This window comes from Erpetoichthys calabaricus, chromosome 10, assembly GCF_900747795.2.
Source record: "Erpetoichthys calabaricus chromosome 10, fErpCal1.3, whole genome shotgun sequence".
Taxonomy (NCBI): domain Eukaryota; kingdom Metazoa; phylum Chordata; class Cladistia; order Polypteriformes; family Polypteridae; genus Erpetoichthys; species Erpetoichthys calabaricus.
In genome coordinates, this window is record NC_041403.2 from 99,156,584 (window position 1) to 99,183,690 (window position 27,107).

At 39.6% G+C, this 27,107-nt stretch overlaps 2 protein-coding genes across 3 annotated transcripts in view; one reads left to right on the forward strand and one right to left on the reverse strand.

Annotated features, from left to right (window-relative positions):
• The window catches only part of LOC114658415 (cadherin-4-like), a 2,147,065-nt gene that overhangs the window by 525,470 nt on the left and 1,594,488 nt on the right, over nucleotides 1–27,107 (reverse strand). The window lies entirely within an intron of this gene.
• Nucleotides 9,347–27,107, forward strand: part of lama5 (laminin, alpha 5) — a 266,233-nt gene continuing 248,472 nt past the window's right edge. For both annotated transcript variants that reach the window (XM_028811670.2, XM_028811671.2), the window contains exons 1-2: nucleotides 9,347–9,938; nucleotides 21,374–21,526. In XM_028811670.2, coding sequence (XP_028667503.2) covers nucleotides 9,663–9,938; nucleotides 21,374–21,526 — 429 coding nt within the window. In that variant the 5' untranslated portion in view covers nucleotides 9,347–9,662. The remainder of the gene's footprint in view (nucleotides 9,939–21,373; nucleotides 21,527–27,107) is intronic.

Below are 27,107 nucleotides of genomic sequence, written 5' to 3' on the forward strand. Positions count from 1 at the left end.
AAAATCAAACAACTGAACTCCAGTGATTTTCTATAGCTAGAGGGGTAAACCGGGAAGATAAATGTATACCCATTTTCCTTAATAAATGTACTTTGGATGTATTTCTTAATGTATTGTGCTGGGCCATTGGTTTGAACAAGATTCTCATTGAGAATCCAAGCTTGGAAAATAATGCCCACCCCTTACAACATATATAGGTGTGTGTCTACAAATGTTTAAATCCAAAAATATACCCTTGTCTCTGGTTGCTTAGAACTAATAAGATAAGATGGCTTAGTGTGTGTAGTTGTGCCTGGTGATGGCTTCATGTCCAGACCAACATCGTTCCCTGACTTGTGCCTGACGACTTTACTATCTCCTGACTCCACACCTAAGGCCTTAATGCACTAAAGAACACAAGAAGAGAATACATAAATGATTTTCTGGCTGGAGATTAGGCAGAACACATACATAACAATGAACACCTAGGCATTTAAACTCCTAGTATAACTACTGAGCTAAATGTGCATAAAGTTTATGTACTATTAAGTGTTTTTTTTTTCACTTTGTGATGTTTATTTATCCATCCATTTTCTGAATGCTCTAAACTTAGCTCCAGGGTTGCTAGAAATGATCTCAGCAAAAATGGGAAAACACTTGAACCAGGGTCCCAGTTCATTGTTAGTCATGATCACCAGACCCATTTACAGTCACCAGTCAACCTGCAGGTATTTAACAAATGGAAGGAAACTGGATTACCTGAAAAAACCTGCATAGACATGTGGAGAACTTGCAAACATCCCCCAGACAGTAAGAAGATCAAAAATATATCCCTCTTTCCTGGAGCTGTGTGCCCCCCATGCCACCTCGGAACAAAGTGTTGTAGTTTCAAAACATTTCAATACTCACATGAAAGCACTTCTGTTTCTACCTTAACTGATATTTTACACTTCCTGATATTTTGTCACCGTATTCTTAGTTTCATTCCTGCCAGTTATCTGAAGAATAAGAATTATGTCCTTTTAAACCATTTTGTGCAGCGCTTCTTTATGGTAGTTATAAAGCGTATGTAGACATTTCTGCATTTTGGAATCAGCATATGCATGTATATTTCATCTGTTTTCATTGATATGCATTTTTAGTCAGTCTGACAGGAGTTTTCATAGGTCTCTAAGAAGAAAATACACAGACATTTATGAGATTTTTACATCCAAACTGAAAACAAACATAGAAATTGCTAAATTAATTTTTAGCTTGGTAAAACTTTTCAGAACTGTTCCAAGTTCTTCATCTTGAGTGAATTGCTGTTATGTTTTCGTTTATCAAGAGCAATCTTCTCAGTATGCTGTTTCCTGTTATGTTGTACCCAGTGTGACCTGCTTCAATACCAGCAGTGCTAGTAGTGGGTATCCCTTTGACTCATTTCTGGTGAGCCTCCGCTCTTCTTGACTTAACTTTTCTTTGCAACTGTCAATTTTAATATACATTGTGTTTTGCTAATTGCAGGTTTCCTCCAGGGATTCTGGTTTCCTCTCACAGTCTAAAGACATGCTGTCAGGTCAATTGGTGTCTCCAGATTTTCTCTGTGTGAGTGTATGAGGGCTGTACTTGAGCATGTCATGTAACAGGCTGATTTTTCATTGGGGTATATGCTGCAAGAAACAGGACTAGGAAATTGAGGAATGAGTAAAATCAAAACAAACTTCATTTACATATCATTTGTTATAAAAAAAACAACCAAATGAAGTCTTTCTCTCTCGTCCTTTAATCTTTTTGTGATCTAACTGATCAGTGAGAGTGTGATGGTGCGGGTCCGCTCCCTGCTCCCTATTCCAAAATGGGAGCCTCTTGAACCCGACACTGTTAATAATATAACTGACTGAGCATGGCAAATGGGGACAAAACACTCCAGGCAACGGGATGTTGCAAAGTGATCAGTGCTTTATTAAAACAATCCAAACAGTGTCCAAATAAATAGTGAAGTGCAGTCAAATATCCATAATAAATGAATAATCCTTAAAACAGTGAAAAACCTGGTGATTAGAAACAAGGCTAAAAATGAGAATAAAAACCAACAACAGTCATTAGGTCAACCAAGCCGAGCCCAGCTCTTTCCAAGTCTTCCCCAGCTCATCCATTGCTTGTTCAGCTGGGGAGACTTCAGCATCCACTGCCCTCTCAATCCCAACTCACGTCTTGGCTACGTCCGTCAGCATCTGGCAGACCGCTCGGGGTCGGTTGTCCTCTCGTCATCCTTCTCTCTCATGTAGTTGTCCGTCAGATACCTGGAGAGGATAGCACCTCGATCGCTCCCACTCCGCTGCACAATGAACGCAGATCCTTCACTCATGCGTGGGACCACTGACTGCGCTGCCTTTTCTCTTTCTCTAGCCAGCTGGCTCATTCTCTCTCTCAGCACCCAATGCCACACTCTCGCTCTACATGCCTTTCTCTCAATCCCCCTCTTTCTTGTGCCAGCTCGTACCTATAAGGCTTCGTGGGCATAGCGTCTCAGTCATGCACCGCCGGAAGACGATGAACCAATTGAGAAAGATTGCACCCTCAAGTGCAGGTGCTTCTTGCCCAATTACTTCACCAACTGGATTATTTAATAAAATAGCCATTCTTTCAGAGCCGTGGACCTGCTATACCACATAGAGTTAAAAGATATCTTCAATATTTCCATTTCTACTTTCTACAATTTGTACTCATACATGCAGTCTTATAACGGGTTAAATTCAATCTCTAGAAATAAAGGGTCTATATAAAGAAAGAATATAGTGACTCAGTGCTAGCAGAATGCTGATGGTACACAATAATACATATTGAAATCAAACTGCTGTTGAAACTTGGATTCTTAAGCTTATGAGAAGCAATCAAAGATGGTGGACTTTTGATAATTTGAAATTTGAGGTGTCTCAACTTTACGGAGTAAGGATGACAGAGCAACTAATAGGAATCCAGTTTCAATACAGTTCAGTTCACAATGTGGTCACTGTTTGCAGTATGTGGAGTTTTCGATGTTCTCCCTCTGCTCACTTGCATTCTCTCCTGTCACTCTCGTTTCCTCTGACTTCCCAGAGACATACACATAATGTTAATTCTCTGTAATTCCTGGACCAGCGTAATCAAATTCAGGTTTATGGCTAGCTAGATCTTGCTCTGGCTGCATCAGGTACACAGCAGAAACCAACCCTGAAAGTCGCGCCATGGCGCTTTAAGTTACATGGTGTCTGTAAAATAACTCAGATGAATCAAAGATTGAGTAGTGTGCAGAACTACAGTAGCATTGTCTTTACCACTAGTCTGTGTTTTGTGGCTTTTGTACAGAGTAGAGTTTTAAAAAAACGAACATTGAATTTTATGGGGTGCTTTTGGCAATGGACAGATAGGGATGCAGTCAGTATGTTCTTACATTGCATCATATTTTAAAATACAGTATCACTCTGTTTTATAATTAGATTTGTTTGAGATGTGGGAGGTATAAAGTGTAATACATAGAAGAAGACCACTTGATGAGACTGGGAATATATTCACTCATACTCAACACAGACAGGGTAAAATTTGACAGCCTTGGTGCAGCAGTTACAAATACTGTGGCCTCAATAACTAATATAAAAAAATAGGTATAAAATAATAAAGCACAAAATAGCCTGGAAAAAACCTAGCAGAGCTGTAGGAATTCACAGAATAAAAAATAAAATCAACCTCCAAATCAAAAGTTTGCTAAATTACATCTATCATGAGCGTTGGGATTTGTACCTATTCCCAGAAGAAAGTGGGTGTTCATGTGGGACCAGAATTCATCTTTACCTTGTTAACTTATTTGGAATACTGCTCTGTAAATTGAACCATGTTCAAATGATTTTCTATCTGGTTTTGAAAATTTTGTTCAACAGATTTTGGTTTACATCTGCTTAATTCTCCAAACCATTCTGTGATGCTGATTTGAAGTGTCTATAGAGAGCTAACTGAACCAGGAGCTTTCTTTACTTCCTTAGGAAGAAAATCCTTTGTTTGAACTTAGAAAATGTCAACTAACTGTGAAGCTTAAATCTCAGTCTGTAATCAATAGTGGTAGCAAGATATTTGTAATCCTTTTCCTGTTCCATATACTGACCTTCTGAATCCATAAGTGTAGTAGGTGTTTGATCATGGCAGAAATCAGTAACTGTGTCTTTGGTTTTGGAGACCATATGTAAAAAGCTACAGTCAATATGTGTGCAAAACTAAAAAAAAAATGCTTACAAGGGGTTCATGCCTCCCAAATGCTTAGGCAAAGCTAGTTGTCTGGCCAGTAGCCATCAGTTCCATTGTATTGTAATGCTGAGGATTATTCAGACTGGTGTTGTTTTCATTTACATCACTAATAATGAGTTGTTACCTGATTACATCTTGGAGTCAAAAGAACAATCCCACGTTAAAATAGAGAGAAAATACAAAGTGCACACACATTACCGCTACTCTTAACTGACTCGTTCAACCTGTGAATGAAGATCAAAAAAGTGGATTTAGAGAACAGCAGAAAATATTTTTCTAGTGGACTTGTGGAAAAAAATGTAATACACATGCTGGGGTACTACGCCAAAAACAAGGAGCATAACACTGCTGATGCATACACAGACTAGTGGAGAAACTGAGACTTTGAATTGGCAGTCAAACAGTTTATGGTTCCTCCTTAGAGATTTTTGAAGAAGATCATTTATGTAATTCTTCAAAGGTATGCAAAATGGCTCAATACATCAGTTTTAGCTTCAAAGATAAGCAGAATGTATACTCTGCATGTGGACTGGCGTGCCACTGGGAACACTCATCAGAGTTTCTGTAAATTCCATTTTTACTTGATTTAATAAAAATAAAAGATTATCACTTTTTCATTTTTCCTTGTATATTGGTAATATAACATATTTACAAAAAAGGATAAATTGAGAAGCAGTGTAAGTCTAATTCAAACCTGCTTCTTGAAAGTCAGCAGGAATAAAGTCAGTGAAAGAAAACTGCATGCTGTTCACACAAATGACAAATTCACTACTTAGATTAAGTGATTCCTAATACAGCATATTAGGAAAGTTATTTTGATTAATATAGTACTTATCGTAGATGATAAATGACTGCACTTAGTGTTGGAGTCAAAAAACAGAAGAGAGGTTAAGAGGAATGTCTACAACAGTGTGGGAAATATAAGAAAATCAGTATTTACAGCATCTATACAGATAGATAGATAGATAGATAGATAGATAGATAGATAGATAGATAGATAGATAGATAGATAGATAGATACTAGAGAAACATGATGACCTATGGTCCTAAAATAAAATGCAAATAACAAGTTAATGATAAGGTGCTGTTGATACTTATGTTTTCTCGTTACTTCTTTCAGTCCCTCTACAAGTCATGAAGTATTTCACTACTTCTGGTGGCTCAGCTAGGGGAAGCAGAACTTTTCTATTTTGGCAAAAATTCCTTTGTTTTGAACATAAGAAAAACCATCTTGACATTGATGACATCACTGATGTAACTTTGCTAAGTAGTGTTCTTCAAACACTACTTTGATGTAAAGATGCAAAAGCATTGCTTTCACATGGGTGGAAGTTTAGACTATTTGACAATCTTCACGATTATCGCCATGCATTTTTGTAAGTGAGGCGGTCTTGAATTTGGTATGCTAGACTTTGTCTTACATGCCTATGAGCCATCATGTTTGCCTGCTGCTCATTTGGTTTAAATTCAGGATTAATTCCTGCTTATCAGTATGGTTCAGCATCTTGTCTTCTTATTCTCAGTCTTCATCACTTAATTGCCTTCTGCAATGTGCTTGATGTTCAGCAGATGTTACTGCTCTTTTTTGTCTTTTCTGCCATTATGGTAGTTATCACTTGGTTTCTCGGTCACGTTTATATAAACATATCCTCTCAGGTCACTGAACCATCCTTTATGGCCATCAGGTTGTCATTACCTAAAATTGTGTATTTAGGATTACATCTTGCTTGTCTATATGTTTCAGTATCTTGTTTTATTATTATTTCTCATGCTTCATCACTTAATTAACTTACCATCAGTGATGCGCTTGATACCCAGCAGGTGTCACTACTCTTCTTTATCTTTCCCACTTGGCTTCTCAATCACTTTTCTGTAAACACATGACCACAAGTCATGCCCCCCCCCCCAGGTTGTTACCTAAAAATGTTTGAATTTCCATAATGTATGAGGTCACAAACTTTCAATTAAGACCAAGGTAAGATTTCTAACTAATGTGAGAGTAATTGCATCACTTCACCCGCCTGTGCTCCAGATGGAAAATATGAAAAGAAATGAAACCAATTGTATCTCAAATGTTGTAAGTTGCTTTGGATAAAATTGTAGACTGAATAAATATAAAAGATGTAGTCAACATTTGGCTTATCATTAAAAGGACATAACCTCCCTTCAAGTACTCACGATTTCCTAGTATTAGTCATTTTAGTCAACATAAGTGTGAAAGATTGCATATGCCTATTTAACGTACACGGGAGGCCCAAAGATGCTTAACTGCTGAAACAGTAGAGTGCTAAGCATGTGTGGATTCTGAAATGATTTTCTAAATTTGCATGAAAACAGTTTCTTTGTCCCCGTGTCTGCGTGGATTTCCTCCGGGTGTTCCGGTTTCCTCCCACAGTCCAAAGACATGCAGGTTAGGTGCATTGGCGATCCTAAATTGTCCCTAGTGTGTGCTTGGTGTGTGAGTGTGTGTGTCCCGCGGTGGGCTGGCACCCTGCCCGGGATTTGTTCCTGCCTTGCGCTCTGTGTTGGCTGGGATTGGCTCCAGCAGAGCCCCATGACCCTGTAGTTAGGATATAGCGGGTTGGATAATGACTGACTGACTGACTGACTGACTGACAGTTTGTTTGTCCATTGCTTGCAGGAAAAGGTTTTTCAAGTGCTCCAGTGATTTTCATGGCTTCCTTCTATGACTAGTCATTTCAGATTTAATGTAGAATTGCAGGTTCCCAAACTGGACTGACATTTCTTAACCACTATTTTGTGTACAGAGAAGTATTATTACTATTTTTTTACACCAAACAACAACAGCTTGCATAGAAAATAAAGATGTAGTGGTACCTGTGAACAGACATTATGTACCCATGCCATGAAATTTAATATCTATATGAACTCCTAAGTACCTATATGAATTTTACCCTAAGCACGCACCGGTGAAGAATAATAATAATAATACATTTTATTTATACAAGGCGCCTTTCTAAGCACTCAAGGACACCGAACAAACAATAAATAATAAAAAAATACATTATAAACTAAAACATCAGAAAATACAGAAAATATCCATCCATCCATCCATCAATTATCCAACCCGCTATATCCCAACCAAAGGGTCACGGGGGTCTGCTGGAGCCAATCCCAGCCAACACAGGGCGCAAGGCAGGAACAAATCCTGGGCAGGGCGCCAGCCCACCGCGGTACAGAAAACATAAAAAGTGAAAACCAACAAAGCCACTATAATCATAGAGAAAAAGCCATTTTAAACAAATGGATTTTAAGTTTACATTTAAAGGTTGAAAAAGATTTGATATTTCTGGACCAGCTGAAGCTTATGAGGAGATTTATTAGAGAGACCAAAGAGTGAATTGCAATAGTCCAGACAAGAAGTAACAAGACTGTGAACAAGAATGGCAGTGGTATGGGGAGTGAAGGAGGGGTGGATGCGATTAATATTACGTAGGTGGAATTAAGCAGACCGGTGATGCTATTAAAGTGAGATTGGAAGGATAGAGTACTGCCAACGATGACACCCAGACTCTTGACCTGAGGTGAAGGGGAAACAATGTAATTATCAATAACAAGTGAAAGATTATCGGCTTTGGATAATGATGATTTTGTACCAATGAGGAGAACCTCAGTTTTGTCACTGTTTAATTTAGGAAAATTTGAAGAAAACCAAGATTTAATTTCAGCAATGCAGTCAATAAGCGAAGATGGTGGAAAAGAAGAGGTGGGTTTACTAGCAAGGTAGAGCTGGGTGTCATCAGCATAAAGAAATATATTGCCAAGGGGAAGAAGGTAAATAATAAAAAGAAGAGGCCCCAGGACAGAGCCCTGGGGCACACCTGAAGTGACAGCGGTGGGTTTGGATGTGAAAGTTTTAAGCTGAATGAACTGAATTAATCATCAATACACTTGGTGAAACACTGTTTCACTGCTATCAAGAATGACAATAATGATCCGCACACCATTGACATAACCTTCCAGTCTCTTTCACTCACTTCCAACTCTTCTTCAGGCAGAACGATCTGCCTTTTCATTAAAGAACATCACAGTATAAATGTCTACAGTACTGCTATTGCATTCATATGTATATAAATGGAACTGGTGGGCTTACACACCCTTCAGTAACTCCAAGTAATAATAATAACAATAATAAATTATTATTATTATTAAGTTGTATTTATATGGTGCCTTTCCCATACTCAAGTTTTATTAACAGTAATAGTGATGAACAACAACGACAGTGGTGGCATCATTCGGTAACCTTGTTTGCTTTTCCCGGTATGCATTTCTGAACCTCATAGAAGGTGTTATTTTGCTTGGCTTTTCTGAACCTCATACACAATATTCTGAAACTAAAGTGGATAGATACACTGATGGCTTTTTAAAATAGCTGGATGAGATATTACATTTAACTATATGTATTGATCAGCCAAACAATATAAAGATATTTCCCATTTATACTCAATGGATATATATAAGAAAGAAAAAAAAAGAAAGAACACCATCCCAAAGCCATTTACAGTATGGAGTCACAGCACAGTGACTTCCTTATAAATGTTTACAGCGGCAGGTTAAGACGCTTGCTCAGGGTCACGCCGAGAGTCAGCAGCGCCAGTGGGTGCAGTCAGCCTCCACTCTGAGTACACACTTCGTGGCCCGAACCTCAGCAGAATGGACATTTAGCACAAAGTTGGAACTATGCGGTGTGGCAAGTCACTTCCACAGTGACAGAATGGCTCCTTGTCCAGGGATGCACTTTGCCAGGTTCAGGTAGCACATAATAGGTTTATAGTTTGACCAAGCTTATGGATGTCATGCATTATATTTACACCAAAAGCAAAGCAAATATTTACGCACTATTATGGGTTTCCCAGACGGCACCCTGTACAGATAAACTATATATAACTTTTGCGTGTACAGTGAAAAGGTAATGGAAATGTGACTAATAGAAAAGCTGATAAGAAAACTAAACACTCCAAGAGTGCGCACACATGTGCCCGAATTTCAGACTGTGGAAACCTGTAAATACTCACGATTGCTTTCTGACAGATAATCTTCGGAGATGATAAACGCGCAGCCTTATAATGAAAGCCATTAAAAGCGTGACTAATCTGAAGCTCCACCTCGGTGTTTGCGGAGCGAGGTCTCAACTCAACAGCAAACCTCTATTGTTTGGTTTTCAGCTTCAGAGAATAGAGGAGGGAGGGAGGAAGGGGTCATAGAAATTGATGCATCATCAGTTGATTAGGTGTCCCTGGTGAGCAGAGCGGAATTTAGTGCGGGCCGAAAGTTTTGAGCGTGTGATTCCTAGAAGTCGTGCCCTGTGCAGAGGCGATGGAATAAGGACATCTAGTTTCTCTTTGGCCCGAGCAGGATCAAAAACTTACTCGGTTTACTTTACTGAGCATTTTCCGGATACCATGAGAAGAATGCGGACAGCAGCCGGCGGGATCTCGTGCGTCCTTTACATTGCAGCCTTCGCAGTCACCTTGCCTGCCGCCTCTGGACAGGGCTCGCTGCCTACGAACGGAGTGAACGGCTTCAGCCTGCATCCTCCTTACTTCAATTTAGCGGAAGGCACAAAAATCACAGCCACAGCAACCTGCGGCGAGGATGAAAACGGAAAGCCCATCGCGGATCTGTACTGCAAACTTGTCGGGGGGCCGGTGTCTGGCGATCCGAGCCAAACCATTCAGGTACTCAGTGTGTTCAGTAGCCGAAAGAAACTACTGTATGTCATTAGAGAATTGTGAAGCAAATGCTGCGAATGTATTAGTCTTAACCTCGAAATGCTTTGAATTGTTTTTCTTTACTGTAATTTTGAGCAGTATTTATGTACGGATCAGTTGAAATCATACGGTTTAGTAGAAATAAGAACACGATAAAGAGTCTGATCGTGCACAAGGTGCAGTAATTCACTGAATATAAAAACGTTATTTTTACCAGTCGTTTACGGGAGCAGAGCAGTAAGATATCCCCTTACCGTACTGTGTGGCATAAAACAAATGATTATCAAGATAATGGCTCCAGTAGGGACAACCACTAATTTAATGGTGGCCTTTGCTGCTTAGTAAACATCTGGCTAACAAAGTGTATAATTCTGATGTAATGTGAATGTTTTCAAGTGGAAATTAAAAGTTGAAATCTAATCCTGGTCAGTGCGCTTATGTGATCACGCAGGTTAGCGCCGAAAGTAGAAACGCGATTAGAACTGGCACGAGACGCCTGCCCACCGCAAAGATCGCAATGGGCTGTAGGTGCGTTTCGAGTCATAACATTTTTGACAGTATGTCTGCAACTGGTGACGGGAGTTGACGATTCCCATCTGTTATCTGCGACTTAAAGTAATCTCCGAAATTGTAACTGAGCATTGGCACGATGTTATCCCTGTCGGTTCCTAAAATTATTGTTTGATTGGATCCTAAAAAGAAAGAAAAACGAATCACCTAGGCAATGCCGGAAAGAATGTTTTCAGTTGTGTTATATACATTTATTTCCGAGACGATATTCAAGCTCTAGTAGTAACGAAACTCGACTCGTCACTTAACTTCACAACAGCAAGTCGTGCTACTCGTCCTGAAGATTTAGTAACTTACTTTGTTGTGGAAAAAAGAACTTCGGTAAATTTAACGATGCCTAAGGGAAGTATTTTTAGTCGCTGGGACGAAACAATAGAGAATGTATTTTCTTTCGCGCTGCATTAAGAATAAGATTGCAAAAACAGAAAGAAAGAAAGAAAAATGAAAGAAAGAAAGACTTTGATTACAGTCCGCAGAACACTTCCTGCTCACACAGCCAGTCTCCTGTCTTCGGAGTCTTACCTGTAATTTGCGTTTTGGATGAGGTTCAAAAGACACCTGCATTTAGCTAAGGGGCGCGCATTCCTCTTAGTATCCAAACCTGTCATTTTAATGGGAAACATCGCGTATTGTTAAAGCAGTGCTTGGGATCAGGTGATTCATTTTTTTTTTATATTAATGGATGAAATATAAATCTAAGGAATGCTGGCCCCCCTCTGCCTTACCGTCAGGAGGCCCCTCGTACCGTGCGTGTGCTTCCGTACAGCATAAAGAGAGGGAAAACGGGACAGAAGTGCCATGGGTGGAGTGAACCTCTACAGTCCAAGGGTTGTTGCTTGAAGAATTCCAGCTATGTCGAGATAAGAGTTTAAAATGCATGGGTGCGGCTAATGGACCCGACTCCTCCAGGTTACTAAAGTGGTGGCCGCTTTGAAAACCAAAGGCAATGCAAACGGGAAAGTATCGGCATTCCCTCAAACTGTGTGCGCTATTTTAATTTTGGAGAAACATATCTGGAGAAAAAATGTCAACTTTATTTTTTTTCCAGAATTTAATATTATCACACATACATTTTCTTTAATCCCGTCACTTTTTTTTTTTAAAAGTGTTTATTTTTTTATTTCTGATGTGTTTTTTCCTGGTGCAATTTTTCATTTAATTGCTTATTGTAAATGTGTTAATATGAACGTTTACTCACTCATTATCCAGGCCTGCTTTGTCCAAATCAGGGTCAGGTTAGTTGTCTAGAGTCAGATCCTTAATGAAGGCAACATTTGGTGAGAGCATAAACTTTCTTAATTCGAAGCCCCCAGAGACTCAGGCCCCCGATTGAACAGCATGAGTTATGCCAGGCGCTAAATCATTCCTAATGTACAGCAGCCAGTTTAGCGTGAAATTGGGGCACAATACCAAGCTTCTTCTCAGCTTAGCACGTCCATTTCACAGCTGGGAAATGTGTTATGTCAGGTGTAGGTTTAGGTTTGAGTGACAGCTGAACCACATGCATCATCATCTATTATTACAGCCAGCTATTGTACAATAAATCAGTGCGGCTCACACCCTCACCTTTCAAGAGTTCTGACCCGGTCACTGTCTTTGTGAAGTTTGCATATCTTGTCTGTGTCTACATAGGTTTTTAAAGAGATACTCCGCTTTTAATCATACATCCCAATGTTAGCCTTGCTGTGGTGAGTGTGGTTGGTATGTCAGTGAGACTGTGGTGGTCCTCTGCCCCAATCTGGTTTGGCTCCTGCATTGCTGATTACTGCAGGAGTTGCCTCAATCACCCTAAACTGGGTTTAATAAAGAATGGGAAATGTAACAAGCTATTGTGTGTTTTTTTTTTTTATGTCTGCCTGTTTTAACAATATCATGGTCTATATGGGCGGCACGGTGGCGCAGTGGGTAGCGCTGCTGCCTCGCAGTTGTTGAGACCTGGGGACCTGGGTTCGCTTCCCGGGTCCTCCCTGCGTGGAGTTTGCGTGTTCTCCCTGTGTCTGCGTGGGTTTCCTCCGGGCATTCCGGTTTCCTCCCACAGTCCAAAGACATGCAGGTTAGGTGGATTGGCGATTCTAAATTGGCCCTAGTGTGTGCTTGGTGTGTGGGTGTGTTTGTGTGTGTGTGTGTCCTGCGGTGGGTTGGCACCCTGCCCGGGATTGGTTCCTGCCTTGTGCCCTGTGTTGGCTGGGATTGGCTCCAGCAGACCCCCGTGACCCTGTGTTCGGATTCAGCGGGTTGGAAAATGGATGGATGGTCTATATGGAAATGTGCTTAATGCACAATTTTAGTATGATATCAGTCCTTGCAAATATTATAGGGTGTAAAGTGACAGACTGCATAATTACATTACTGATCAAGCAATATGGTGAGATGAATGCCATCTGTACAAATTGTTGACATTTTGAAATAACCCTGGTAACTGGAGTAAGTGTAATAATGGATATTAAAAGCGCAGTGCACCTTTTAGACATGCTGTCCTGTCCAACTGTTGGCTACTAAGGGCAACTAAAACAACTGGAATGGTTACAACTCTGCTCAACAGTAACATATAATGCATAAAGAGCTTTGCATTTAATTGCTATTGGTAGCTGTCAGTCTAAAGCGAGACATGTTACGTTACACCGCATGATCTTTGGTCTTGTGACTATGGAGATGAACTCGAGGTGACACATCATGGTTAGTTTAGACCTTACTGGGAGATCCCAATAAAGAATGATAGCCTGAAATACTTAAAAATGCACTGCATTTGTTATACCTGCTATCTGCTGTGAATAAATTGTGGATTCATGTATTATTGTTTGTTTGTTGGAATCAAGAGTAATTTAATACCCAATAACTTAGCATCCAATTCCAGTTCTAGACCTGGTGTAAGGCCTTGTGTGTCAGTGAGTCGCACGTACCCATACAATTCAGAATCGCCAAATAAAAAACACTCGGCCCACACATCTTTGAGGATGATAGAGGAAATTCCACATAAACATGGGGAGAAGGTGCAGACTCCACCCAGAGATCTAGATCTGTGAGACCATCCTGCTTATGACAGTAATATCCCCAAAGTGTAACTTCAAGGCCATTAATACAAAGAGATATTCACCTGTAATTTAAACCTTAAAGCTCCAAACAGGATAAACAGATTTAAAAATTAATGATTGGATATTCTGCGGTGGGCTGGCACCCTGCCTGGGGTTTGTTTCCTGCCTTGTGCCCTGTGTTGGCTGGGATTGGCTCCAGCAGACCCCCGTGACCCAGTGGTTAGGATATAGCGGGTTGGATAATGGATGGATGTTTGGATATTGATTAAAATGATTCTAAAACTACATTTGCTTCATTATCTGAAACTAAACGTTTTTCAAAAATGAAGACTTGAAAAAGTAAGTCTGGTTGAGTTGAGTTGTTTACAATGACCTCCAGGTAGGATAGACGTGATTATTATTGGGACCTTTTGACCCTGTGGCTTAAAGCTGTTCAGGTCCCAGGTCTGTTTTTGGACAGGCACACCATCTCCACCTTACAAAGTGAGCTTTGCCCTCTGCGTCAGACGCCTTCTCTTGAGTTGAAGATTATATTAACTGGAGGTTGTGGATAAGCCATTCAGGTGGCCATCCTGCCTTGCATCTTGTGTGGTATGGATTAAGCAGCCACTTTGTAAAAGATAAATGTTTATATTTATTTTAGGAAGATACATTTAATTTCAAATCATATGGAACTGTTAAGTTTCCATTACTAAACATTGTTTATTTAATTGGTAGTTGTGAAGGTTTTGTGTACATACTTTTTCAAGGCTTTTCTTAAATTCACATTTTTTGGTTTAATTATTTCCTTGTTTCTTATGTCCATACCATTATTTATGGTGGACTGCTTTTCAGATGTGCATGCTCTGTATAGTACTTTTCATTACCATATAATTTCAGAAGAGCATATCAGTGTTTAGGATTACTCCCTTATGGTTTAAAGGCCTCAGGTTTCAGTGCCAGCCCAGATTTTTCATCTTCTCCCTGTGTCCATGTGCATTGTTCTCAAGTGCTCTGATTTCCTCCCACATCCAGAGGGCATGCAGCTTTGATTAAATAAAATCCCTAAACTGGCCAAGTATGAGGGATGGTGTGTCCCATGATGGAGTCAGATGTCCCCTTTATGTCTTGTGTCTAAGACTGAAGCCAAGAAACACTTCTTTATGCAAAGCTTTGTGGCACTCTGGAACAAACTACAGAGACATGTAGTTGAAGCACAAATCCTGACAAACTTTTAGAAGTATCTGGATGAGATATTAGGACAGCTTAGCTATTAGCTAAACAAACGGGTCTCCTCTCATTTGTCAAATTTCCTATGTTTTATGCCATATGCCAGATTTTTCTGTAATATTCTCAGCAGCTTGCAACCCTGTAATGAAAAAGCAGGTTCAGGACCGGGTAAATAGATGGACTAATTTCATCTAATTATTGCACCTCCCTTGTTGTTAGACTTCCCTAGGAGACAGGAAAAAACATTAGCCATTACAGCCTTCCAGGGATCGCCTGAAGTATAAAGGAGCAAAGAAACCAAAAGGCTTCCTTTTTATTCTTTTATGGCTTGTCTCTATATTTTCCTTTCTCTTTTTTTGTCCATTCAGGGTGCAATAGACCTGTAATGGTGGCCATCAAAGGTTTGAATGATTGCTGATCATTTAAAGTCCAGTCCTCTGCTGTGGATGTGAAAGTCAAAGATGCCAGATCACTGGTCAACCGAGAAAGTGAAGGAGTTAAGTCTTGAGCATTTCTTCGTTGTGACCATAAGCAATCCAAAAATGTTTTGTCCGTGCTCCTTTATACAAGAGTTCAAGAATTTGCATGTGCTAATGTGCTAATGATGCTTTATTTTGAAACTCGCCAGCCATCCCAGCCCAGTTCTTCAAACAACAAAATGTTTTAGTGTGTTTTTGTAGGATGGTTGTGTCTTCCTCCAAGAAGTTATAAACCATCCATAAAATTCCCTTCCACACAGTCCCGCTCAATGTTTGGCCCACCATTTTGCATCTTGGTAAGGTGGGAATAATCAACTCAGGTTATAACTTTGTTTAGTGTGAATGTGCTTAGTCAAGATGCGACATTATCAGCCTGGTTTGCATTTGCCCTTTCTGCACGTGTGGTTTGACCAGAGCTGATGGGTGTGTGCAGAGGAGATTGTATGCCATACTGCCAGTTATTAAAGTTCCCATAGCAAACAAGCTTTATGAAGAATACAACAAAAGTCTGAGGAGAATTGCATTTTTCAGCGTAACATTGTTCATCAATATCTTTTCACCTCACTTTTTCAAAAAATCTTTATACGTTGAAATGTGAAGGTCACTAAACCACTACATTTACATATACATTTTTGTGTGCCTGCTGAGTTGTGCTAGATATGATTTTGATGCACAAAAATATTTTCTTGATTTTTTTACGTAAAGTTTACAGCTTGCTGCTATCATCACCTGTGTTTTTATGTTTCTATGTCTGCCTTCACCTAGGTCTTAAAATGATCTTGGTTACAAAAAATATATATAAAAAATACTTACTGTTTAATTATTACATTGATTTCCTCAGTGCTCATGTGCAAATTATTTTATTAAGAATATTTAAGCCCTTCTAAATGTAATTCTGGCCAAGTGGAAGGTAGGTACGTGGAGCAGTTGAAGCTCGGTTAAGAAGGGAGGTGATGATTAGTGAGCAGTAGTATGGTTTCATGCCAAGAAAGAGCATCACAGATGTTTGCTCTGAGAGTGTTGATGAAGAAGTTTAGAGAAGGCCAGAAGGCGTTGCAGAAATCTCTTGGACCTGTAGAAATCATATGACAGGGTGCCCCGAGAGGAGTTGTGGTATTGTATGAGGAAGTCAGGAGTGACAGCGAAGTATGTAAGAGTTGTACAGGATATGTACGAGGGAACTGTGACCGTGGTGAAGTCTGCGGTAGGAGTGACGGATGCATTCAAGTTGGAGGTGGGATTACATGAGTGATCGGCTCTGAGCCCTTTCTTATTTGCAATGGTGATGGACAGGTTGACAGATGAGATTAGACAGGAGTCCTCGTGGACTATGATGTTTGGTGATGACATTGTGATCTGTAGCGATAGTAGGGAGCAGGTTGAAGAGACCCTGGAGAGGTGGAGATATGCTCTAGAGAGGAGAGGAATGAAGGTCAGTAGGAACAAGACAGAATACATGTGTGTAAATGAGAGGGAGGTCAGTGGAATGGTGAGGGTGCAGGGAGTAGAGTTGGCAAAAGAGGATGAGTTTAAATACTTGGGATCAACAGTACAGAGTAATGGGGATTGTGGAAGAGAGGTGAAAAAGAGAGTGCAGGCAGGGTGGAATGGGTTGAGAAGAGTGTCAGGAGTGATTTGTGATATACGGGTATCAGCAGGTGTGAAAGGGAAGGTCTACAGGATGGTAGTGAGACCAGCTATGTTATATGGGTTGGAGACGGAGGCACTGACCAGAAAGCAAGAGACAGAGCTGGAGGTAGCAGAATTAAAGATGCTAAGATTTGCACTGGGTGTGATGAGGATGGATAGGATTAGAAATGAGTACATTAAAGGGTCAGCTCAAGATAGACGGTTGGGAGACAAAGTCAGAGAGGCGAGATTGCGTTGGTTTGGACATGTGCAGAGGAGAGATGCTGAGCATATTGGGAGAAGGATATTAAGGATAGAGCTGCCAGACAAGAGGAAAAGAGGAAGGCCTAAGAGAAGGTTTATGGATGTGGTAAGAGAGTTCATGCAGGTGATGGGTGTAACAGAGCAAGATGCAGAGGACAGAAAGATATGGAAGAAGATGATCCACTGTGGCGACCCCTAATGGGAACAGCTGAAAAAGAAGAAGATGAAAAAGAAGATATATAGAAGAGATAATACAAATGTGCAGTTAAAGCAACAAGAAATTGAGAAGTGGAACTAGAAGTTAGGATACCGGAGGAAGGACCCATTTTTAGTTGATTGCTTGGCACTGTCCACAGGCTGATCATAATGCTAAAAATCAAATGTTAGATCTTCATTTAACACTTGTATATGGCTGATCAGCTACATAGAGGGGTTTGCTAGTAAAGCAGGGTGGGACGAGTGGCTAACACTTTTTCAAAACACAAAGCTCCATGGCTTTGGGACAGCCAATGCTAGTTTAATATGCAAGACTCAAAGTGGGCACCACTGATTAATTTATTAGTAATTTGAACTCATCCTTATTGACTACTGGGTTTGAACCACCATTGAATGCAAGATGAATGTGACATTAAGGTAGCACTAGTCTGCAAAAAAAAAAAAAAACAAAACTTTTTTTTTTGTTTCTGTCAAAAATTTGAAATGTTCCTTATAGATTGGTTTGTCCTGAATCCACATTTAGCAGCAGAATTGCTTTGTCACAGCCAGGATTTGAGTGATGAAGGCTTATAAATAAATAAAAAATAGATTGAAAGCATGTTATCTCATTAAAATTAATTATTTAGACTTGAAAAAAATTATAAATTGCACATATAATTGTTTTAAATATGATCGTTACTTGCAAAAAGTTTGTTATCCCCTGATGGTACTTCACACTGGACTGACCTACAGATGTCTGCTAACGTAGGCTCACTTCACTTTCCAATTCATCTCTCCATTTTCTTGATATCCTGGTAGAACGCTATATTCTCGCTATATTCATCAGAAATGTCCCCATGTTCTCTTTTACTGTTTGCTTATATGTTACTTGGTCTCAAGACAATGAATAGATCAACCCGACCTTGCATATTTCTGTAAAAAACATTTAAACAAGAACTCTCTCTGTTCTTGACAATAAAAAGGCATCTTTCTATTTTTCTAAATATAAATTCCTGACTATTTTTAAAGTGTAAGAGATGAGAAAAAAAAAATACTGATTGAAAGGAAAAAATGTGTAGTAAATACTTGATTTTGGCTTGTTACCACTCAACTAATATTAAAAATGAGGAAGAATGCAGTAGTTCAGCTCAAAATATACTTCACAAAATATTCTAGGCATGAAAAATATATATGCCCCAAAACAAATATAACTTAAAAAAAAAATTGTAACCCAGCAGTTTTCACTGAATATAATATTTAGCGGCAGAGAAATTCCATCTTCAGAAGTGGATTCAGCACACCTTAAACTATAAAGTGCCCAGAAGGATTTTGGTGCAAACCAGTGGAAGCAATCAACTTACAGAATCGACTGAAACGTGTGTGAGCTTTCAATCTGAAGGCAGAATTACACAAGCCCTGTAGCTCTTTCTCATGTGACAGTTTTAGGGTTTATCTTGTCACTGTTTTGTTCTGTGAAACAGTGTGGCCACCCTGTCTGCGAGTGGAAATCCTTTGGTAGACCAAGGAAAGAGGCTTACATAACACGTAGTCGCCCATGACAACCAGTGCATTTACAAGAAATAAAAAAAAACAAAAAAACAAGAAGTTACATTGAGAACACACAATTCTTCATTTGCTTTCATATGTAATAAAGTTAAAGTGACAGACAGTAAATGGCAAAAAAGTGTAACTGTATAAGGAGTCTCAAACAAGGTGGGTCCTGTATGCCCAATAAAAGTCCATATGGCATAATAAACGCCCACCACCCGTAACTCCCAAAAGTGCAATCTTCCTTTTGCAACTTTTGGATGACCCTGCAGGAGCAACAGTTCAAGGGTGATTAGGTCACCTTAAATTTCCTGGGTGAGATCAACAAGTGCTGCACACAAATAGAAAACAAGCAACTGATTAACTCCCTTGTATTTCATGCTTTGATGGCTCTACATGTAACAAACATTGTTAAGCTTGATTTATTTTAGCAGACTGACCTGTGCATAAGACATGCTAGCCACTGAAAAGGGGCATTTGTTAAAGCAAGAGCACTCATTTGTTAACTCCGGAAAGGAGACAAACTCACGTCAGAGTAACCTACACTGAGACTATGGGTGGACTGACTCCTCTAGCTGCATCCATGTTAGTCTGGTTAATCTTTGTGGAGCTGCATGGCTTAAACACTTTTGTGCTTCATTTTCATTATAGCTCTATTCTCTATGCATCCTAATTGTCAAGGTCAGTATAGCACAAATTTTAGCTGCATTACATTGCAAAAAAAGTCCATGAAATTTAAAATCTTAATAATGTATAAAATATACAATATATGCAATAAAAAACATTAAATTCATCAGTGTAGCCTACCATCACACTGACACAGTATCCATCCATTCATCCCCACCTTTTTAAACCCTCTTAAGCCTCTTCTGGGTTGCTGAGACGAGAGCCTATCCAGGCAGCATCAAGCAAATTACACTAACTGAGTTCTGAGGGTATAGTACAAGTCTGGCCATTCTGGCTTCAGTCATCTCGTGCATCATAGACTTTTGGTTTTAAAAACAGAAACCTCCATTTATTCTTTTCTTTTCTTATAAGAGTCCAGTCTTCTACTTCTGTTCCTAGAACTAGTAGAAAACTGTCCATCCATGGTTCAAACCACCCTTAAGAGGCAAAAACAGAAGACATCTTCCTTCAAGGGACATCTTGGCCTTATTAGGTAGAATTGAGCTCCCTGGACTTTTAGTGGCCCCTAAAAGACGTGTCTTGGCTGTTGGATTCTGTCTTAAGGAGAGAGACGAACAGATGTTTAGGTATCTGGACCTCTTAATCTCCTTCCTGCTGGTTGTCCTTGTTTGCTTACACATTCATATGTGAACCATCAATTAGAGAATTGAAAGGGTTTATCAGGTACAGTGTGGAAATTAGTGAGTGGTGAGAATAGAACATTGGAGATCATTATGACCATTACATGTTCATAGAAGGTAGTAGACTTTCTCTGCAGAGCTGGGATTCACAAAATAGATTAATAAATCTCCCAGGACTATGAAATGTATAAAAGAAAATGGAGGTTTAGTGAATGGGTCACCAGCATAAACAGTGTAGCAGCATTTTGTGGACAAGCTTATGTCAAAACATGTGCCTTGTTACTGAGAGCAGACCACTGTCCAGCAGCCTTTGTGGCGAGTGAGTTATGGGTCCATGGCAGTGCGGAATATTTAGTAAAAACAGTGCAGCTAAGATATGGTGGGTGTGAGTGTTTTGGATCTTGATTTTCCTGTCATGACTTATTTATTTGGACCTACTTATTTATTTATTGACTTTATCTCCCACAAAAAAGCACTAATTTTTATGGATTATTTATTGAAAAATGTATTTATTGGCAGCGCCACACTATTTATTGCATTCTGATTGTTGTGAGTAAACTGCACTAAGCACTTTTGCACCAATCTTGTTGTTTATGTCCTCATTGCACTAGTCTGTCCTTGGTGCATCACTGTCAACGTCTCGGGAACAGGAAGATGCCAAGGCTGTGGGCATCTGGGGCATCACATCCGTAAAGTGAGGTAAAGGTGAGCCTGTCGCTAGTAAGGCGCTAGTGAATTATAATGTTAAGAGCTTGAGTAGAAAACAAATGCAGTTGAAAGGGGTAGCATTATTTTGAAAATGTTTTGATAGGCAGGTGGACCCCTTCCCAATCGTAAGGGATACACAGGAGTGTGTTGTTAGGCCTGGACTAGAAAATGTTTTTTATGGCCTCTTTTGATGACTCTCCAGGGTGCAGAATGTTAGTGACTCTGTTATGTTGTGAGAAAGTCTAGGAGTGTGAACATGTCTTATAATGAACTGGAGTCCCATCAAGGGTCAGCTGCAGTCTCACATCCAATGCTGCTGGAATAGGCTGTGGCTCTCCATGGGTTTAAGTTGCCAGGTTCTGCAAATAGATGGATGAATGATACGTTTTTAATCAAACCTGTCCTGAAATTTCTATATTATTATTATTTTGTGACTAATAAATCATTTTTTTGATTTGCAGGGTCAATACTGTGACATATGTAGTGCCGGGGATAGCAACAGAGCCCACCCAATTACTAATGCCATTGATGGGACAGAGCGTTGGTGGCAGAGCCCCCCACTTTCTCGGAGTCTAGACTACAATGAGGTCAACGTTACACTGGACCTTGGGCAGGTAAGCCCTCCTGGTGTTGTGTTTGATGTCATATTATCAATATTTTTATTTTGTTATCATATTATTGTAGTAACTGTGTAAGTGTGCTGAGCAGATTTGGGCTTTTTTCCGATGAAGAGTACTCTACAAGAATACGTAGAACTAAACTGTTTCATGTTCCATTAGTTATTTTGGATGTTTCAGAATCGGAATTTCATTAGTAGGATGACTAAAGTTCAAACTCCACTAATGATAATTTTTTTCAAAGTGTTGCCATTATATACCGTTTTCCTTCGGGGTCCTTTTTAAAATGTATGGCATCTACGGTGAACTTTACCATCCCAAACTGCCCACCGTGCCAGATTTTGTTTTTTGCATTTGTGAGGAATTTAGAATTCGAACATCATGCCTACACTCAATTGCACATGAAAATCAAATTAATGGAGATGGTTTAGCATGACAACATTGGAGCTGAAACAGTCATCACTGAACATACTTGCAGATCAGGCTTGCTGCTTGATACTTTAATGGTAGATAATATTTTATTTAAAAATTGAACGTTAAAATTTATAAAATGTCTCTGCTGGCAAACCCATAAAGTTTTTTTCACAGAATTAAAAAAAGAAAATCTTCCTTTGATCAAAAAAACAGTGTTTGCTCAGAATCTGAATGAGCCGACATGATTTACAAGTCAGTCTTTTGACTTCACTTTGAAGTAAAGCCTATCAGGTAGAATACTTTTTTTGGAATGAATCCGTTTTGAGCTGTCAGTTCTTTACTGCGGTCAGGTGGCTTTCATTTCTTAAAGTGATAAGACAAGGCCCGGGGCTTATGAAGATTAGGAGAGGATCCTCCTCCAGGCCACACGCTAAATGTGACAATAGCCTTGTCTTAAGAGTGCAGGACCGCTGCATGGTTTAATAACTGTCAGTGTGAAAAATGGCAGATGCCTCTGAAACCTAACAAAACAGTATGCGGTGTAACAACATTGTTTCTTAAACTGCTTTCTCTTTTTTTGGCAATGTGGTGGCCATAGTGCAGGAGAAACAAAATGTATAATAATGACCATTTTGTCTATAAGAACAGAAAAATTATCAGCCTTGTAAACTGTCTTTCCAGACATCTCAAGCCCTAGCAGAAATTATGTGTAATAATGAGAATATTCCATTTCTTGTGATTGACACATGTTAGATGATCCTGCAATCTTGGACGAATAGGCACTAGTCCCCTGTGACCTAGGTTAGACAGTAAATGAGAGGTCAGTCACTCCAGCCAACTATTTTTGATGTCTCTAGAGAGTGTCCTCGCTGTGAGACACAATTTGGTACACGGGGAAATGTTGGCAGGGCGGGATGTCTAAATGTTAGACATATAAGAATAGGTGTTCACTGCTGGTCATGAGATGGAACATGTATGATGCCACAGTTTTACCATGTAACAAGACTTAACCAAGCATTCTGATATGGTACCTTTCATGATGAAGAATGTCATTAATAGTCTTCTTCTTCTTTCGGCTGTTCCCATTAGGGGTTGCCACAGCGGATCATCTTCTTCCATATCTTTCTGTCCTCTGTATCTTTGTCTGTTACACCCATCACCTGCATGTCCTCTCTCACCACATCCATAAACCTTCTCTTAGACCTTCCTCTTTTTCTCTTACCTGGCAGCTCTATCCTTAGCATCCTTCTCCCAATATACCCAGCATCTCTCCTCTGTCCAAACCAACGCAATCTCGCCTCTCTAACTGTTATTAATAGTGAAGTGAATAAATAAATAATGTCATTACCAGCAAATTGAGTAAATACACGTCTCATGTAATACCTTCCTCATATGGAAACTCTTGGACATCCAGTCCCACAAACATCTGACCCCCTCCTCATCTCATTTTCCATAGCGAGAGGTACTTGCTCTTTTATCCATGCTGAGGTATGAGTAAATTTGAGCTTATTCTAGCAGCAACTCACCTGAACTGATTTGACACTAAAGTACATATTTTTTGAGACTCCTCATTCTCACATACTGTAACTAGAATTGGATTTTGCCCATAGGCCCCATTGTGGCTTACTTTTCCCACAATCTGCATGTTCTAGGTGACAACACAGACAAGAATCACAAGCAGTCCAACTAGCTTTTCTGAAGATCTTCTACATCCTAGATGTTGAGCATCTCAGTAGTGGTGGTTCCGTCACTGTATCTCAATTGACTTTAATCTTGACTGCTTCTCTAATAGAAAAAAGCTGAGATCATTTAGGTCTTCCAAAGTTAGTTGGTAGTTCACCCTTAACTTTCAGTAAATTAAGCTATTTTGGTTGTTGTTCAGTGTTTATCAAACTGTTTAGTAACAATTAGTAGCAGTATTGTTATGTGAACTGATGACAGTGAAGTTCTTACTTGAATGCCCGAGCGACATAGTAGCAGTATATGTCAAGGGGATCTAACAACATACGGATTGGACAGCAGCTACTATGACTTGTGAAATGATGTGTGTGGAATTGTGATGTTACTTTGTTATTAAAAAGAATCTGGATCACCTCTTACTAACAACCTGATCCTAAGCAAGTCAAATAACCTGCTTAAATAGTCTACTTCATATGTTCACAGTCCCTTCTTTTTATATTTTTAGCAAGGGGGTTGGGATTAAATGATTCCTGAAGACCTGTTTCAATTCTTTCTGCACCACATCTGCCTCACTCAATTGACCTGGTTAATATGTCTTTCGGCTTCAGGCTTTCCCACATCTATTCAAATGAAAGTACAGGATCTCTGCTTTGGGGTCAATAAACTGCCTTGTTGACCCCAGGTATCTGGTGATCTTAAACATGTCCCTGCAGGCAGGGAATGTTGATGAGATGCCTGAATGGGTGCAGGCTATTGGGAATAGTTTCCTTTTAATTATAGGTGGAAGTGTGTTGGGGTTATTTTCTTGCTGAGATGGAATCCAGGGCATGGGGAACTAAGACTGTCCGCCTAACCCCAGAACAGTGCAGCTTATCTTAATATTTGTTCATACCTGCAGAGCCACATCAATTGATTAAAAGAGCTAATTATGATTTCCACAGTTTTATTGAATTTTTATAGTTTCTTGATTGTCAGCAGGCAATGATAATTATATAGTTAAGAAATCTCTTTCTGATCCATCTATCCAACTGTCAATTTTCTGTACCCACTGTACCCAATGTTGGGTTGAAAGGAGTTAGCACCTATACTAGCCAAGTCAGGCACAAGGCAGGAACCAAACCAGTCCGTCACTGGACATATTTACATTACTTGGAGATTGGAAGGAAAACTAAAATTTAAACAAAGTTAGATCAGCATGCAAATGATGGTTCCCAGACCTTCTTCAGCCAACTAAGAATATAAGGAAGAACAGGCAAATTTCAATTGCCCAAACTTGAAGAGGTAGTACAGTAAACAAATATAAAATAATCATAATTTGTATTTGCATCTTATCTAATTAGTTGTCACAGGGCTTTGCACCTGCACTTAGTGAAGTGCACTATACAAAAATAAATGAAATAAGATGCCTATATATATATATATATATATATATATATATATATATATATATATATATATATATATATATATATATATCCATTTATATATCTGCTGTATCACATATCTGTGAGCTGCTTCTCGCAACTGAGAGGACGTGGTGGATGTGTGTCGACAGGTCGACCAACCACAAGTGTTACCTGGTATGTAAACACCATATATTATAGATATATAATACACATTAACCATGGTATCTGTCAAATAGTATAATTTTAAAAAATTGCTTCCTCTGTATTAACCTGTGTGTGTGAACATCACTTCACTGATGCTCTCTCTTGAGCATTTTCCCATAAAGCCTGCTTCTCAGACTCTGTCATTATTTCCAAGGCGCCTTTTTCACTTCCTTTCTGGTTTTATACTTGCTGTCTTTGATGGTGACCCTACTCAGCATACCACATATGCCTTTATTACTCCTTATACATCTCATACTTGCACTTTGACATATTTTGTTAATCCCCAAGGGGAAATTGCCTTTTCACATGACCTTTGGGTATCAGGGCACAGGGTCAGTCATTGTACAGTGCCCCTGGAGCAATTTTTAGGTTAAGGGCAACCTTGCTCAAGGGCTTAACAGAGTAGGATCCCTTCTGAAAGTAATGGGATTTGAACCGGCAGCTTTCCAGATACCAGTGCAGTTCCTCCTATTTCATTGCATCACCAACGTCAAGCTAACCAATCATACCACATCCAAACTGACCAATCAGATTGCTCAGAGGGACTGGACACAGTCCAGTTCATTAGATATACAGGGGTGGGCAAAAGTAGGTTTATAGTTGTTCATGTGGAAAAAGACACACAGGTTATGATTATTACAATAGCTTTATTAACTCAATAGCTTTATTAACTTTATTAACTCAACAGAATGTCACAATGACACAGTGCACTAATCTTGTAAGTGCTCAAATTGTCGTCCTTGCACTCTCACAACTATAAAGCTACTTTTGCTCACCCCATATATATATATATATATATATACACCCTCTTATATATAAATAAACGTCTACGCATGGAAGTGTGTGTGTCTGCCTGTCCTGCCTGGAAGTGAGAATTGGAGTTGGGGTAAGGGCTCCACCTCTTGAGGATATGCAAGCGAGGCCAACACATTGGCAAAACGAAACCTCTGAAGAAAGTCACTAGCTTAGCCGCTAATACAGAAACGAGGCGAACACATCAGCAAAATGAAACCTCTGAAGAAAGACAAAGTTGCTAATTGTTAATACACAAGCAAGGCGAGCACGTCGGCAAAACAAAACCCCTAAGTAGAGAGATGCCCAGAGTAGTTCCTTTCAATTAATTACCTGACATCTCTACATTTCAATTTTGTTTTCTGATGATTTCAATAGTTTCTAGGACCTGGGGCTTTTTACAGTACGGGCTTACACAGCTAGCATATATACAGTATATATATACTAGTTGATTACCCAGTGGCTTTGCTCACTGAGTGCAAGGGAAAAAAATAAAATGTAGTCTATAAGTTATTAAACAGTAAAACATTAACATTAAAGAAGTAAAGATATATTGAGCACAACTGGAGTGGTTTGGGGTAAACTACATTTTAAAGGCGCTATAACACAACAGGTAAGTAGTACTAACGGCAGTTAAAATGTATTTGGATTATCTGTCGGTAGCAGATCCCTTGTGAAAGGTGCTACACAACCACTGTGGTATAGAAATTACATTTTCTATGTGATGGTACAAATTTCTGCCTGACAACCTTGCACTATGTGCCTGTGATTTACTTCTTAAAATAATTCATCACAAAAGGAACCTTGAATGTTGCGGGGTTTTAGTTACCTGAACTCCCCTTAAGGGACAGTAAGTAGTAGTGCAGGGTAATTTACAAACAGAGTCCTGCTTCGATGGCGCCGAATACACTCTTTCACAAAGATTTCCACTCTCCCAGGACCAGACGGGGCACTTGAAGTGTCACAAACAGTGCGAGAAGAGAGGACGCTGCCCGAAACTGCTAAGCTCTCGACCCCGCGGAGCAGCCCGACATTCCGCACCTCCCAGCGTCCACGCACATTGTTTACAGCTCACCACAGTT